Source organism: Bradysia coprophila, unplaced genomic scaffold (genome assembly GCF_014529535.1).
Source record: "Bradysia coprophila strain Holo2 unplaced genomic scaffold, BU_Bcop_v1 contig_94, whole genome shotgun sequence".
In the NCBI taxonomy this organism is placed as follows: Eukaryota; Metazoa; Arthropoda; class Insecta; order Diptera; family Sciaridae; genus Bradysia; species Bradysia coprophila.
In genome coordinates this window covers 8,832,715-8,849,029 of record NW_023504022.1, presented here as the reverse complement: position 1 = coordinate 8,849,029, position 16,315 = coordinate 8,832,715, and the positions used below count along the sequence as shown (strand labels likewise).

The window sequence follows — 16,315 nt, the reverse complement described above, 5'->3', positions numbered from 1 at the left end:
GAAAGAAAAACAAGAAAGACGAAGGTGTGAAAATTTGTTACAATAATTTCGTTGTAGTTTTTCTACCGATCGACTTGCTACATTTTACAAGTGGCCTAACTGTTTAATTCTGCGAGAGACTAGCAAGAATTGAAAAACGATTTTGTTGATGATACCCGTCCGCCACGGAATAAATTACAATAAATCAAACAGTGCGCGAAGGTTCTTTGACCTTCTTTTATCTTCCCTACTCACCTGTGCAGCAAAATTTCTCAATGCATTTACCATCGGCCAAAACTAATGTGAATCATCAATAAATTGTGTAAAATCGTATAATGTTCGCCGAATGGGCATCTTTGTCGCCGATCATTGCTGCTAACAGCAATGGGGCCCAATCGAAAAGTGTTTTGAATAAATTCTCGGGACCAGCTGGACGTGAAGTAACTATTGCCGTAACAAAACAATTGGCCGCTAATCTGGGATTCACGCAACCAGCCGAACCAAGTTCGTTAGCCAATGACGAAGAAGTAAGTGGACTAGACGAAGAAATGGATCAGTTAGAGTAAATGTTCCTACCGACAATATATGCCCCATTTTAATACAGGTGCTGTGGTGCATGGATGTGATTTGTCACGGTCTTTCGTTACCGCTTCACGATCACGAAACCATTCGTGATTGTGTGAATGTTTACTGTGATTGGCTAACGGCGCTGATGCCAAATCCACGGATCACGGTACCGAAACCGATCTGTGACGACGCTAACATTTACGCGAGAAAAATCATAAATCATTTCCATAATTTATTCGTACCGAGACCTGGTGAAGGTGAGAAACAATTTTTTTTTTTTGGCTTTGACGCAGCACTCATCGTCACAATTTTTTGTTTGGTGTTTTTTGTCGTGTGTTGTTTTTGAAACTCATGATCTGAATCACTAATTTCCAAAAGAAAATTATTAATTTTTTCCCAAAAGTCTGGCCGTTTATTTATCGGGATGATTTGGGTAAGAATATACCGATAAATTGCTCAGTCGTTTCGATTGAACATTTTACGATCCTCTTTTACTTGGAACCGAATCCATGTACCGAGAAAAGAGTCTCGTTCGCTCGATTAAATTTACATCCGTCGACGATGAGAGAGTTTGAAAAGATTTCGCTAAATTCAACGACGAACGACTTTTTCTCTCGGTATGTGTTGGCCGGAAGAACTGGTGTAAATATTACGATTTTGGTTTTCAGGTGCCGATACCATTAATCGACAAGCAGTTATTTGTCATCGAGTGCTGCGAACTCTGCAACAAGTAGCCCAAAGTTCCCAAATTCTCACACAGGACACATGGGAATCGTTGTTGTTGTTTCTACTAGCAAGTACGTGTTGATGTCACTTCCGCCCTGCAGGGATTCCATTTTGATGATTCAATTGAAAACCTTCTTCATTTCGCAGTAAACGAAGTGCTGTTGGCTCCACCCGTCGTCAAGGACGATGTCGGCGATCAGTTGTGCGAACGGGTGCTGAGCGTTTTATTTGAGGTGTGGCTGTTGGCCTGCGTTCGATGTTTTCCGTCGCCCAGTTTGTGGAAAACATTGCAAGAGTCGTGTTTCTTGTTACGTCATCGCATTGCACTGATTGAACAGTGGAATCGGGTTAACATTGCCTTAACAGCACGATTGCTTGAATTCACTTATGGATCATTGTTCCCCGAACTGAAGATTTGTATGAAGTTGTCCCGTATTTACGATCTGTCAGTCCGTCTAACCTCTACTTTCAATCAATACAGTGGAAGAGGACGCTCAGCTCATACCGCCGATGAACAATGATTGTGTCGCTCAGACGTGGTATCGTCTGTTACGAACCATTGGATCGCCGGTAAGGACCTCGCATGACCATAATAGCTCCGAATCGTTTCCTTTCACCTTCTTCTCTTTGTCAGATTGCATTGTGTTCACCGCAAGTTATCAGCAAAACACCACAGTTCGTTCAGTGGGCGGTTACTCGAACGGATGGACAAGAGCCCCATCAGCATCCATGTCTGCTAATATTACCACAAATATTTTTGAAGGCAATGAAAGGTGTTGCCAGTCAGGTGGACGCTTTTCTAGGTAAAAAACGACAGCGCCATTCGCATGTATCGACAATCTTTTCTGTGCACAGCTTCTATATATAAATTGTAGCCGAATGGTTGACTTGATCGACCAGTTCTGTACATAATTTACATAATCATTTGCTACTGTAGGTATTTACCAGGGCGTTGTTAGTACCGAAGATGTAGTGGACAATGCTGGTACGATTTCAACGCGATATTCGATCAATGATTATCGGTTCCGTAGCGATGGTTTAGTTGGTAATGTGCATAGTAATAGCAGTGTTGTTGGTGGTGGTGGTGTGACTGGCACTGGTACGGGTGGTATGGCATCTAGTTCATCTAGCATAATATCGGATGTACCGCATTCACCAACGCCTCCATTGCAGCGACGATTGGCTAAAAGTTTTAGCGTTGCTCCATCTAGTAATCAGAATAAGGGTGCGCTTTGCATTTTGTTACACTTTTTTCACGTTTAGATGCACTTGTCTTACAGACAGAATTATTTTGATCGCACACACACACACAGACACACATTTCCTTTTTGAATTTATTCGTAGTGCGCTTGAAATGATAGCACCTGAACGTGTACGGTAGACTGTAGATATTGAGCCTTTTGCTTTGAATTTGAAGCGCACTTTTCGAATTAATTTTAAGTCAAACACTTCACCGAATACGCACATTTTATATACACATACCGAACACTGTGGTAGATGATGAACATATATTATACATTGCGTTGATGTCTTGCATGCTTACCATACAGAGTAAACCGACACTGTGGCGAAAGGGGCGTATTTCGGCTGATTAGAGCCATATGTTCGATTGTGATTTTTGCCTGTTGTTTCGAATTTAAAAAAAAATGCAAATCGGTATTGGTGAGGTGGATCATGGGCAGATGCTTAATCCATTTCTATTTTCGATGTTCAACTAATCGTGTTAAGAAGTCGAAAATTCGTTGTCGGATTGAATTTAGCGAAAACTTTACGTTTCCTCGAACCGTACGAGGGATTCTTTTGAAAATCAGCCTATCTAAGTCGAACGTATTTTCCAGTGGGTTGTTTTGTATTATGTTCCTACAAAGGTGTTGGTCCCTAGAAGCGACAATTTTTTTTTAAATAATTCCTCGGCTCTTGTGTAGCCAGAAGGAGGTGATGGAAAATCCAAAACCTGGACATTTCTGGAGGAAATTTTTTCCATTAACATGAAATGTAAAAGGTCGTATTGGGTGTCATTAGAAAGGTAATTGAATGTACTTTCGTTCAAATAGGGTATTATTAGGCTTAAAATTCATCCACACCTAGCTATGAGCAGCTGAGAAAATGGGTACACATTTACTATTTCGGTGAACTTCCAGATGCTCCTTCTGCAACCGAAACGCCACGGAAAAAAAACATTTTTCAACTGCTCATATCTCAATGTAGATGAATTTTAGACCTAATAAGATTCTATTTGCCCCGAAAGCACATACAATTACCGTTCTAATGACACCCCACATAACTCTTTACGTTTCATGTACCAGTACCCGGAGAAACATTAGAAAAAGTCCGCATTTTCAGTTTTCAATCACCTTCCGCACAAGCCACACAAGCGTTGAGGAATTTTTTTGAAAGTCGTTTTTGGCTTCTAGCTACCAATACCTTTCTGGGCACATAATAAGAAGGTCCACTGAAAAATGCGTCCAATTTTGGTAGGCTATTTTTCCCAATTAAAATTCACAAAAGTAAGTCCTGCGTCCTGCGTTCAATTTACAAATAGCATCACGTTGTACACTTTACCATTCCGGTTTCGCATTTGTAATTGATTTGAAACTGCTTCGATCGCAACGCTCAATCACACAGACAGTTTTAAATCTCGCTACACACAACGTTTGCTTAATCTCAACCAATTACGTTGACTAAAATCAAATTTATTTGAACCGGAAAAGGTTTAGCAAAAGGATCATTAGCTGGGCTAACTAGTAGTCGATCGTCTGTAACACAACAGCCAACGTCAACAACAACAACAACCACTACAACAACAATCATCTCGGGACCACCCACTAATTTTTCATGTAACAATTTGAATTTGACTGTAAACCTTACCAGAGAGTTTAATTACTTTCATATCCTGCATAGCCATTAGCAACGAGAGTCGGCCACCGTTAGCGCCATTCCGTCCAAAATGCAATAGGTCTGTTAAAGACAAACTAGAAATAGGTTGACATTCGATGCATTCATTTTTAAACGTTTTTAGCATTCTACACCTATTCGGCGAATGGTTATTCGAAGCTGCACTAATCGGTGGTGACGCTTGGTTACAGAATACCAGAAGTAAGAAATTGTTTTGGATGAAACAACCACCGGAAGGCGGAACAATATTTTGAAAAATCAAATGAATTTTGCAGAAGAAGCAACTGAAGCCAGTCGTCGACCGTCCTCCATCATCATGGATAATCGGAAAGGAAGTCTGTCACTATCTCAACCATCATCTCTAAATGAATCTGCCGACGTACCAACCGGTCTATCAATCGATAAATACGAATCAGGTCGAGCCGAAGCGATCGGTGCGCTGTGTCGAATATTTTGCGCCAAGAAAACGGGCGAAGAAATTCTGCCAGTGTATCTTGCACGCTTTTACACCGCTCTTCATCAGGGGCTAACTATCACCGATCCGAAAGAATGCGACGAGTCGCTGGCAAGCATTCTGTACAATTCGTCGGATCTGTTTCGCGTGGATTTGGACGGGATTCAGGTGCTGTTGCCAGCGTTCATTAGTGCATTGGAACTGGTGCTGCCCGAAAAGAATTTGAAAATCAAATCGACTACAACGTACAACAAAACCGAATTGCGTCGAGCTTCGATCAACATTTTGTTGTCCATTTTGGCACTGCCGTTGCATTTCCAAACTCTACCAATCAGAGATTTACTTAATGGTCCGGCTGATAAGTAAGTTGCTTGTTCACAGTCCGCTTCCCCAGCTCACCCATTTAACAAACCAATTCATTGAAATTCTCAGATCGACCACATTCGCACAACTGAAGCCTCGTTTAATCAATGTTCTGATGAATGCTCTGCAAGTTGAATCGGACGAAAAAAATTCGCACATGTTGTTGGGTGGTTTGTTGCTCTGCGTGCAAGATTCGGCAGCATTCGAAGAGACCGAGACCAACACCGATTTGTATCAATCGTCACCAGCGCCGAGTGACGCAAATCTCTTGAGTTCAGGTAAATTCAATGTCCTGTCCATGCGTCAATATTTTGACGGATCAATTTTCACTTAATTCGATTTTTTCGTCAATTTTTTTTTATCTAATTCAATTTCACGTTGTGCACATCTCTAAATTTACAATTGCGTGTTTCCAACTTGTGTGTTTTTATGTTTTTTGCGTATATATTTCAAGCGTTCTCGATTTCACCGAGTCCATTGCGCCTCACATTTTATTTTTAATTGTTCATCAAAATGGAGTCTTATCACCTGTGCCTGTTTACTGTTTTGGTTCTGTTAATATCTATTTGTTGGCCACAACTTCCTTTTGTTTTGTTTAAAATTGGTACTCAGGTCACATATTGTCTACAGGAAGGAGAAGTATACTGAATTTTAGTGAGACAAGGTGGCAGTGCAGTGGATTCGATTTTCTAATGTGCTCGTTTATATTATAAGAAATTCCTTGATCTTTAAGTAGCAAATCGACGAGTTTCTTGATCAACTTGTTACCCAAAAGGCAATAAAATTTCAGCCTAAATTTTCACCTGGTTCACGCATACAAACAAAACCGGTTATACATGTTTATACAGTTCTACCACTATCCCGTGCACGCGCGTACTGTTAAATAGGTATAAACCCTCTTTTGTTTGAATGAGTGAACCAGCTGAAGCAAAAGTCTCAACATTAGTCCCTGTGATTGTACTTGAAGAAGTAAGTTAATGGATACCAGATCTCATGTTTCATTATGCGAATTCAACGAGATAATCGCCCACGGCATCATTGATTAATTGATTGAACATTTATTTAGCAACGCTATTTTTACATCATCACATAGATTATCACAAAAACTGTCCTCACAAAACTCTTTAAATTACTTTTGAACACCGTTTAATTGTCCTCATCTTTTAAGTCTCTCGGCAGTGAATTAAACAAAACAAGTCCCCTATGAAACAACGAATTCCTTTCTTTAACACTTTTCTTAGCTGTCACATAGAAATCTTCTCTCGATCTCGTTTCGTATCGATGTATGTCACTGTTGAATGTAACCATATCGCCGAGGTACTTTGGCATCGGCCCCCTTCGCAGCTTGCGCACAAACGTCAACGTCGTTGCATACACTCGTTGTTTCACGCTCATCCAGTCCAACGCTTCCAACATGAATGATATGGGTGTGATCTTCCTACACTTCAGCACTGATCTCATCACTCGATTTTGAAGTATTTGGAGTCTGTCGAATGCTGATTGATTGCTCAAAAACAGTAATGAAGCGCAGTAGTCGAAGTGTGGCGCAATAATGGATTTGTAAACGCTGATTCGTGCTTCCATCGTTAAATCTGTCGCCAATCTTGACAAAACCCCAACTTTTTTCGCCACTTTTTTACATACGTAGTCCACGTTTTGTTTGAAATCTAATTTGTAATCAATTAGGACTCCCATTTACTTGATATTGTTCACTACTTCCAGTTCCTCTCCATCGACTGTTATCCTGTTTACTGCTGCCACCATGGAGGGATGTCTAATCACCATAACCTTTGTCTCACTTTCAAAAATTTCATTTAAGAGCCAATTCGCGAACTCGTCAGACAAATTTTTAATTTTTGCTCAAGGCCTCCCCGATGTTATTGAGTGGTGAGCCCATCACAACGGTAACGTACCTAAAAGTCAGCCATACATTGGTCGATAGCTGGCCATGAAGGGTCATGGCGGACGGCTTAGAAATTAACGAATGGAGTTCTAAGTTGAAGGCATTGACAAAGACTGCTTGTGACTCAGTAATTGTAAAGTAAAATAGTTTTGGTAAATACATTTTGGTTCTCAGCAGTCGTCAGAAGTCATTGTATCACACCTCGTCGCACTCTTGTACTCTTATTCAGGCAGATTGGATCGATTTTATATTAAAAGAATTTATCAGAAAATTCAGCTTTCCAATGATATCAAACATGTGCATTATGCATGGTAGTGACACGCCGGAAAATAATCGTCTCTCACCTATATCGTATTCTTAGGACTTCGTTCTGCTATGTTAACACGAGCAAGTTGGAAACATTTTGTTTGGCCTTTCTTACTCCGTACTTTCTTGCTGTAGTTCAAAGAATTGTTACATTTCCTAATTGGGACCTAAAATTTGGACATTTTATAATCATCCGGTAGAGTTTTAATTAGATGTTCGAGCTATCCGCGCAATTCCGTGTATTAATTTCATTTTTTAAAATTTTTGGAATAAGAAGAATGGCAACTCCACTTTGAACTATAAATGGAAATTCCGGGAATCGTTTTTCCTTCCTTTTTATTCTCTTTTGATGTTAAAATACTTATTATCAATACACCGAAATATTGCTGCTGCGTTTTTCGTTTTAAAAGGTTCCGTTTCGTTTACGTTGTACGAGTTATATTTTCAGCCTCAGCGACTTGTTGTTTTAATTTTGTTTCTTATTTTTAATGTTTCATTTTCTTTTATGTTATGCAATAAATTCCTTCTGCGTTTAGCTTGTTCCGAAAAGAGTGGTTGTTCAATCGCAAGCGGATCGAGTCTTGGTGGTCACAGTGCAATGGGCAATGATTTGCCCAGTCTAACTATATCGGAAGACTTTCCAGCTGATTTTTTCCAAGAACTTGATATGTCATCAGTTTATGGTAATTGTTTGATGAAAGAAAAAGAAAACTGACCCATTGGTGCAGTTCACAGAACTTTTTTTGTTGTTGTTGTTGTTCGTTTTTTTAATTATAAATTCATTTTGAGCTTTTTCATTAATTTTTTTTGCTTTTGTTTGTGTTTCGCTTTGTGGAAATGATAAAATTTAAAAATAAAAAAAAATCAATTTTTAACCCAAAAACTTTATCGATTTTATACGAACTAATAAATGGAAAATTTCTACAATTTTATGGGGATGTTTAGACAACGCTCATGCACTTTTCGTACGTGCCACATATTTAGTTTGTCATCGTTTGATATCATCGTGGAAAACTGATTTGAATGTGTCTCTTGCCGCGTTAGAGCTGCTGTGCGGATTGGCTCGATTGCATATAAAAGATTCGGGTGAGTTTTGCTTTTTTATTGCTTAATGTCGCCTTTGAATAATTAATAATTGTTCTCGCTAGCGAGGAAATGGTCAGGTAAAAATTTAATAAAACAAAATTCAAACTGAAAAGCCTTTCTCGCACAATCATGACTTGATTCGATTATTTTGCCCAAGTAATTTTTCTTCGAAGCGAAGTGAAGATTTGATATCCACACACGGTGTGGTTGAGTAGACTTTAATAAAGCACGTTAAGGCAGATTTGTAGAAGAATATTCCACGAAATTTTTGATTTTCAGCCGTACCATCGGCTCCAGGAGAATCCATGGCACCAATGGCTACGGAGTGAGTGATGGCAACTGTTGAGATTGTAGTCAATAGATATTTGAACACTTCATACAATGGTACAAAAAATTGGTTCCATTGGTGCAAGGGAAGCTGGTGAAGACTCGTTGAAATTCACGATTTTCGGAAAGGCGTTTCCCTGTGAATTATTGATGAATTCATTTAGTTGGTCATACATGCAGAGAGTCATGTCCACCACTCACTCCGTAACCTTGGGTGCCTCTTATAGCCGATGGTATACAGCTGAAAATGAAAAATGTTTTCGGAATATTTTTCAATTTTAATGTCCCAAAATTTCTTGCCTCCACATGCTTCACAACACACCGTGGATCAGTCTCTTAGATAATTTGACTTTTATAGACTTTAAACTTTGATAAATAATCGATACTTCCCCACCGCTTCCTAGCCAAATGATAAATTGAAGAAAAACAACTGACCCTGTCGTTTGCCTTAATTAAAAACTCTTCACCTGACTGGTTGGCTTTTTCTCAGATTTGTTAACGAACGCTTAATAGAAGAAAATTTCTTTGGTTATTCCAGACGCTCTAGAATGTAAACGTGCAGTTAAGTGGATTTGCGACTACATTTGCTATCAATGTTCACGGCCTCCGCCTGCTCACAGCAAAGATTTGCACAGCACAATTGTAGCTGCCTTCCAGTGTGCTTCAGCATGGTTGATGCAGCATCCATATCTTCTGCAAGACAAAGATTGTTTAACAACAGTATTGGAGGTGGTTGAATTAGGTATATCGGGATCTAAGAGTGCTGCAAAACCGGGTGAACCAGTCAAACTGAAGGAAGAAAAAGAATTGAAACCGGTGTCGATGCGTGTCAGAGACGCTGCAGAAGCTCTGCTGACTATAATATTAGAGCAAGTCGGCTATTTCCCCAGTGAATGTGGACCACAATCGTCGTCGTCGCTTCTCGATGAGCTGTCATTATATAAATACTGCGATTCCAATCCATCCGAGAATGTTACACACGAGCAAGCGGTTCAAAAATTCAAATATTTTGTGACCGAAAATTCGACCATTATTGCGTTACTCGAGGAACCGCTTGGTAATGATCAAGATCCGCAACCGACAGTAACACGTATGTCTCAGTGACCAATTGCTAAGTCAAAATTCGATAAATTTAATTTTCCTTCACAGTTTTGATTCGAGGTCCATTCGGTCGACATGCCTGGACTATGCAACTGAGACATTTGCCGCGGAGTAAATCTGGAACGAAATACCATTCACCGAATCCTAATCCTGGACGTCCTGTGCCCATGAACGATATGCCTCAACGTCAGGAAGTGGAGCAGAAGTTTTTCCCCGATGGTGTCGACCGGATTCCGTCTTGTGTGGCTGACTATTCCATTCCAACTTTAGATCAAGTAATCCAAAAGATCGGAAACGATTCTACAAAGAAACTGTTCCAGCTGCTTGAAAGTCAAACAATTTTCGAAAAGTTGGCATGGGCAGAGACTGAAAGCTCAACGGATAGCCTGAGTCATGCTCAAGAATCGGTACCACCTGCAATTTGTCATGAATTCCAAGCAGCTCGTTTGTTTTTGTCGCATTTCGGTTTCCTGTCGATTGACGAATCCGATGGAAATAAGAACAATAATGCGGTTGAAACTCCGCCTCAGCTCACTGTTTTAGATGCCACTAAGCCCGGTTTCGCCGCTGATCTTCTGTCACTCGACCGATTAAGTCCACGCAGTAATGATACACTTCACGTGTTCTATGTTAAAGCGGGGCAGTCCAATGCACAGGAAATTGTTGACAATATGTCGGACAGTGTGAGCAATACGTTGGATCAACATTTTTGGAACCTGTTGCTTAGCCTAGGAAATGCGGTGAATGTGGATGAGCATGCTGGGTGGACAGGATTCGTGAACAGTAGTTGGAAGATTAAATCGTCTGCTCCTAATCCCAACAAAGGACTGAATACGGGAATTGATCGTAAGTTCAACGGGGAGAAGCGAATCCTTTACTGGGCAGACGTTACAGCTGAAATTGCATTCGTTGTTCCAACGAAATGGAATAAATTTGAAGACTGTCCGGATGGAAGTTGCTTATCCATAGCTTCGTCTTCATCAACGGACAGCGATAAATCTCACAATAATCCGAATAATTACGAGAGAAGTGTAAGCGTTGTACCGCAAACCGGACCGAATAAAACACCAATAGGCCAGAAGCCAAGGACTCTATCGCTAGAATTGGATAAAAGTAAAATGCAGATCACCACGTCAACCGGTAGCGAACCGGTAGCACCAACTAGACGGCGAACCGTTGCGTCCAAGCCAGCATTGTTAAGCCAAACCGGAGCAAAGATTTTCTTAGTTTGGCTGGAAAGTTTCGAGGATCACTTGACACTTCCCATTGAGGAATTGTTGTTGTATAGTAAAACTGGCGAAGAGTCCCAATCCGGCATCGTACCTAGAGCTGGCGATGTGCATGTCATATTTTTGCATGCTCTGACTTCTGGCTTACTTAGAGTTAAATTGCAAGGACCTTCCGGCCGAATGAGCTTTGCGACACCGTTGATCGATGGAATGGTATTGAGCAAACGTATCGTGGGCAACTTGGTGCGACAGACCGTTTACAATTTAGCCAAACGAAAACGGCTCGAAAATGATTTGTAAGTGAAGTGGTGAAATGAGTGCGGGCAGAGTTCATAGACTGTTTGTTTGTTTGCATTTCAGATATCAACCGCCTAATGTGAGGAGACGAATAAAGGTTCAGGACATCGCTCACAAGTATAATTTGGTGTTGACCGAATACGAACTTTTGGCGCATTTATTTAAATCGAATTTAAATTCCGTTTAATTTCACTTCAATATTATAGATAGTTTTTAGGCAACTAACTTATTATTTTTGTCCGTTCCATTTACATTATTTATCTCTATTTTACGATTATTATTTATAACTAAAAGTGAACTTTTATTTTCATCATAAATAAAGAGACCCAGCAATGCTTTCAAAGCAATAAAATGTTTATTTTTACGCGGCGATATTCTACGCTAAATTTTATGCGTCTTCTACTTCGGATCATGACGTGTTGCCAGCATAGTTCAAAGTTCGGAAGTTGTATGTTGAGAGTAACAGTTGAAGCTACAGTGAAGCCAAGGCTTTGACCAAAAATTATCGTAGAATGGAGTCAGTTATAAATCGTCGTAAGCAGCATTTTGATTAAATGGAGCAATAACACCAAGTACGCACAAGCTTGGAAAACATCATTTCAGAATACCGAAAAATCTTTACTCAATTAGGATTCAAATCTCTCTCCCGAGTTGAATTTAACTTTTCTTCTTTAGACAAGTCATACGACGGCTTGGTACATTCACTATACTTCATCGTAAGTGGTAAGTATGATTTGCTAAAGCTTTCTTCAAATGCATATGAGGCATTTCTGCGCCACAACGCATGAAAACGTAGTGCAAAAACCAGCGTTACAATAGTACCACTCTTTTAGTTCCACTTTTTTCGTAAAGGGAAAAAGTGGAACTATCTTCACGCCGCATATATGCAGCGTTACAATAGTTTCACTTTTTTAGTTCCACTTTCCTTATACAAGTGGAACTATTGTAACGTTGCATATATGCAGAATAGTTCCACTTTTTCCCTTTTGTGGAAAAAAGTGGAACTAAAAGAGTGGTACTAACGCTGGTAGTGCAAAAGAGATCCAAGATTTTACTGTAATCATCCTACACAAAAATTGTGATTTTGTACACAAAATGTAGTTTTTGTACACAATAAAATATTTATTTTGTTTGCATTAACCATGCATAGGGTGTAGCGGTTTTTACAAAATGTCTTATTTTCTCAAGCTTTTTGAAAGTCTAACTTCGTTGCACTTTTTCTCCATCGGATATGAAATTTTCATAATGAAAAATATTATTCGTACCAGTACCACGGACTAAAAGTCTTTTTACCGTATTCGATTCCACTCAGACGCTAAAAAAGACTTTTAGTCCGAAGTACGAAATGTACTATTTTGAGTCATCGTAATCGTTCGTTTGTGTATAATTACTACACATCCACTGCTATCCACTGTTATCAACAACGACAGCAATAATAAACCACAAGCTCTAACTAATGAGGTCTTATTATATCAAAAATTATATTCAAAACAAATGAAGTAAAAGATTTCTGAAATCAATCTATGAAAATATTCGATTAAATGAAGTAATAGTTAAGATATAGTAAAACTGTTAATATGCTTGCCTTCTGTGACAGGTTAATATGTGGTGCACGTCGTGACGTCAATGTGTGGCAGTTCTTCAAACTACACTCACGGAATTTTGAAAACCGACACATTTTCTGTTTTGTGATTTACTGGATTTTTGTGAATTTTGCATGCATTTTTATATGGAGAAATCAAAAACACGAGTAAAACACGGAAACAAAAAATGTGTCGATTTTCAAAATTCCGTGAGTGTATATGCGTTCTACGGAAAGGTGGATAACTGTCAATCAAAGAAAGAAAAATGTCCGATCAGAAAAACTCAAGATCAGTAAACATACAATAGTCACCAATCGTTTGCGAACCATTACTCAACATGCTATCTCGGTGTATTTGGGACTAAACCTGCCTTTTCCCGTTTCTCCTCTATATACTCATTGAAGAGTATTTTTGGTAACGGACACTCATTTCCAACTTTCTCCAAAAAAAAACATTTTTTTTGGTTACGGACACTCATTTTCAACTTTTTCAAAAAAATTTCAAAAAAAATTCCAATTTAACAAAAAAAAATGGTAACGGACACTCATTTTCCGCCGTTAGACCCTGACTTACAGTCAAGGGAATAACCTGAAGTGAATCATAATTCGCCGATCCATGAAGCAATCGTCTTTTCTACGAATATTCGATAAATTCTTTAGATATATATAACCTATCTTAAGAGGCTCTGATATGAATCATGTATATTAATCTTCAATCAGATTCACACCTGAGGTCGAAACAGCAATTCCGTCTGTCTAAAAATTCACTTAACGTGAGCCGTGGGAGGGAAGAGAATTGATTTCTCTGTTTGTTTTCGTTTTCAATTTTGTTCATTTTAGCAATTTATCTGTAGGCATTTCAGTTGGGGGTATTTTCAGTGATACCAAACGTCCTGTATAAGGACGCAACGTTTGATCTGCACTGGATCTTCAATCAACGACAAAAGCCGAAACTTATGTTCAAGCGTGAAAGTGAAGCTCAATGACGCGAATACAACGTTTAATGCGAGTTATGACTCACTTCAGATTATACTCTTCACTGAGTATATAGAAGAGAAACGGGCAAGTTAGGCTTAGTCCCAAAAATACCACGAATTATGATTCAATTCAGGTTATACTCTTCAATGAGTATATAGAAGAGAAACGGGAAAGGCAGGTTTAGTCCCAAATATACCGGGAAAGGCAGGTTTAGTCCCAAATACACCGCAATTAGAAATCTACTATTATTCAAACAATTTGCAAATTGGTTTGAAGGTCTCTACTATTCTTTGAATGTTTTCATTGCACAAAAACTGTAAGAACATCTTTTAGATAGCAAGTATACTAATCTTTGAGGTCAGTTCAAAAGGTGTCTAAGTCAATTAATTTTGTGAAGACTGCGATTACGGTAATTTTGCAACAAACTAATGTTAATTAAGAAAATGCGAATTCATGTGTTTAGTCATCTGGGAATTGTCGTCCGTAGCACTTGTCCACAAAATTTTTGAAACGTTTTCTGAAAAATGTTGTCTTCGTATCTAATCTACGTTTGCTTTGCCGCATTCGCAATAGTTCTCTCAGCCCATGCAATGCATAAAGAAAAGAAAATTTCCACGTGCCGCGAATCGTCGGTTTTCCAAAATTTCAATGCAACACGCTTTCTGGGCCGTTGGTACCTGTATTCTAGTTATCATCATGACTTTGAAGATGGTTGCGACTGTTTTACATCAGAGGTGGTCGCTCTTGATGCCGCCGTCACTTCATTCCAAATTACGAATTGTTGTCAAATGACAGAAATAAGCAATGCTACCCAAAGGTGCAATCTCGGCGTCAATCACTCAAGACTTAAGAATCCGGAGAAGAAGGACGCAAATTTTATGTATATTAGGACAGGAGGTAAAATTGTCTGGAGTCGAAATGTTTAGCAATAAAATGTATTCATTGACTGTGTTATTCTAAAAAGTAACTGTTGAGTCACCGACTTGGATCATCGACATCGACTACGATAATTACATGATAATTCATGGATGTGATCAAATCAGTCATGAAGAGGAACGTGAAACGTTGTGGATTATGACACGTAATGTAGAAATCAATGCCAAGGTAGCGATGAAAATTGATGAAGTTATTGCGGCCAATAACTTTGAAAAGGACAGAATCATCGAGCAACGAAACGGAGCCGATGTGTGAGTTGCGAGCGTAATTCATTGTTTTGATTATTTTTAATTTTAACAAAAAAACATTTTAGATGTAAATCGAAAAGGCCATCGACAAGGACGGGACGGGACAATCTTGTATATGAACTGACGGTATAATGCAAAATATATGCCATCGTTCGCTAATTACACGGCAGAGTAAAATAAACCAGGCAGGAGTGGTTCATTTTCGAAACGTCAAATAAGGGACCTAATACACTGGATGAAAATGAACTCAAATGAACACTGACATAAATCGAAAACTTTTATTTCAGATTATTCAGGTCCCTAGTCAAACAAGCGCTCCTGCCTGGTTAACTTTACTCTGTCGTGCTAATTACAATTACAATTTACACATTTGGATTACACGAGTTACGAAGTTTTTATGCCAATTTCGTTTTACTCTAATTTTTAGTTGCGTTCTACCAACGCACTTCAAGCAAAAGTGCTATTAATGACAGCTGCCAAATAGAGTACTATTTTGTATGAAATTTTATCCCCACTCTTTTTACAGTGTAAAATTTTGTATGGAGCACTGTCAAGTTTCAGTACCCTATTTAGAGTACCACTTTTGCTTGAATTGCGTTGGTTCTACTTCTTATTGAAGTTTTTATAACAAAATGTTTTTTTTTATTGTTTTAACTTAGCTTTTACTATTTATATAAAACACAAAAAGACCAGTTGAGGAACAAGAAGAGGGACTAACGTAAGGATTTTCCCGTGGGGGGGAATCCGACGAAAAGGCGCAGAAATGACTTACTAATTCTTAGTTATAGGTGTCAAAAACAATGATTAAAAAAAGTCGAATTTTTCCTAGGGAGATTTGAAACACATTTTTCTTCCACTTCTGAGCCCTTCTTCTGGTGAAAAAGCCCGCGTTTGTTTTGTTGTCATTTAATTTGATTTCCCATTTTGCAGAATAATTTAAGATCTTACCAATGGCATGCAATCTCTTGATAATTTTGCCATTTGGCAAAACATATATGCACTAATCATTAATATGTAATAAAGGGTAGGACTCAGCACGCTTCCTTGTGCTAGGATATGAGCTAGATATCCTAGATTTCTGACAATTTGGTACAAAGAACGTTTTTGTGGAAATGATTGAACCATTTTAATAAGAAAGAAAGGAAACTTTCGAAGGAACATTTTGTGTATTAGACTCATGCCATGCACTATCAGAGGCCTTCTCTATGTCAAATGTGAACAATCCTGTAGAGTTTTTCTTACTTGGAGCTTGTGGGATATGATTAGCAACCCTGAAAAGTTGATGATTCGTCGAATGACCAGCTTGAAAAACGAGCAACAAACAAAGATGTTGTTGGT

The 16,315-nt window shown here is 38.9% G+C and overlaps 2 protein-coding genes across 12 annotated transcripts; both read left to right on the top strand.

Moving 5' to 3' along the window:
- Positions 1–6: 6 nt before the first annotated feature.
- Positions 7–11,579, top strand: LOC119085239 (ral GTPase-activating protein subunit beta). 11 transcript variants are annotated; one of them, XM_037195557.1, is made up of 19 exons: positions 8–506; positions 584–803; positions 950–979; positions 1,215–1,343; positions 1,420–1,689; positions 1,754–1,842; positions 1,907–2,075; positions 2,210–2,317; positions 3,984–4,109; positions 4,174–4,228; positions 4,292–4,368; positions 4,443–4,983; positions 5,054–5,262; positions 7,730–7,876; positions 8,139–8,279; positions 8,342–8,356; positions 9,145–9,696; positions 9,756–11,232; positions 11,297–11,579. In XM_037195557.1, exons 1-19 carry the CDS (start codon positions 315–317, stop codon positions 11,418–11,420), a joined length of 4,671 nt encoding a protein of 1,556 aa, XP_037051452.1. In that variant the 5' UTR covers positions 8–314; the 3' UTR covers positions 11,421–11,579. The 11 variants fall into 11 exon arrangements, with proteins under 11 accessions (XP_037051450.1, XP_037051452.1, XP_037051447.1 ...); XM_037195552.1 differs by having other exon boundaries at positions 2,210–2,497; XM_037195555.1 differs by lacking the exon at positions 7,730–7,876 and having other exon boundaries at positions 7–506; positions 2,210–2,497.
- Positions 11,580–14,245: 2,666 nt separating this feature from the next.
- Positions 14,246–15,111, top strand: LOC119085290 (apolipoprotein D-like). The gene is made up of 3 exons (XM_037195648.1): positions 14,246–14,690; positions 14,758–14,980; positions 15,043–15,111. Exons 1-3 carry the CDS (start codon positions 14,318–14,320, stop codon positions 15,107–15,109), a joined length of 663 nt encoding a protein of 220 aa, XP_037051543.1. The 5' UTR covers positions 14,246–14,317; the 3' UTR covers positions 15,110–15,111.
- The last annotated feature ends 1,204 nt before the right edge of the window (positions 15,112–16,315 follow it).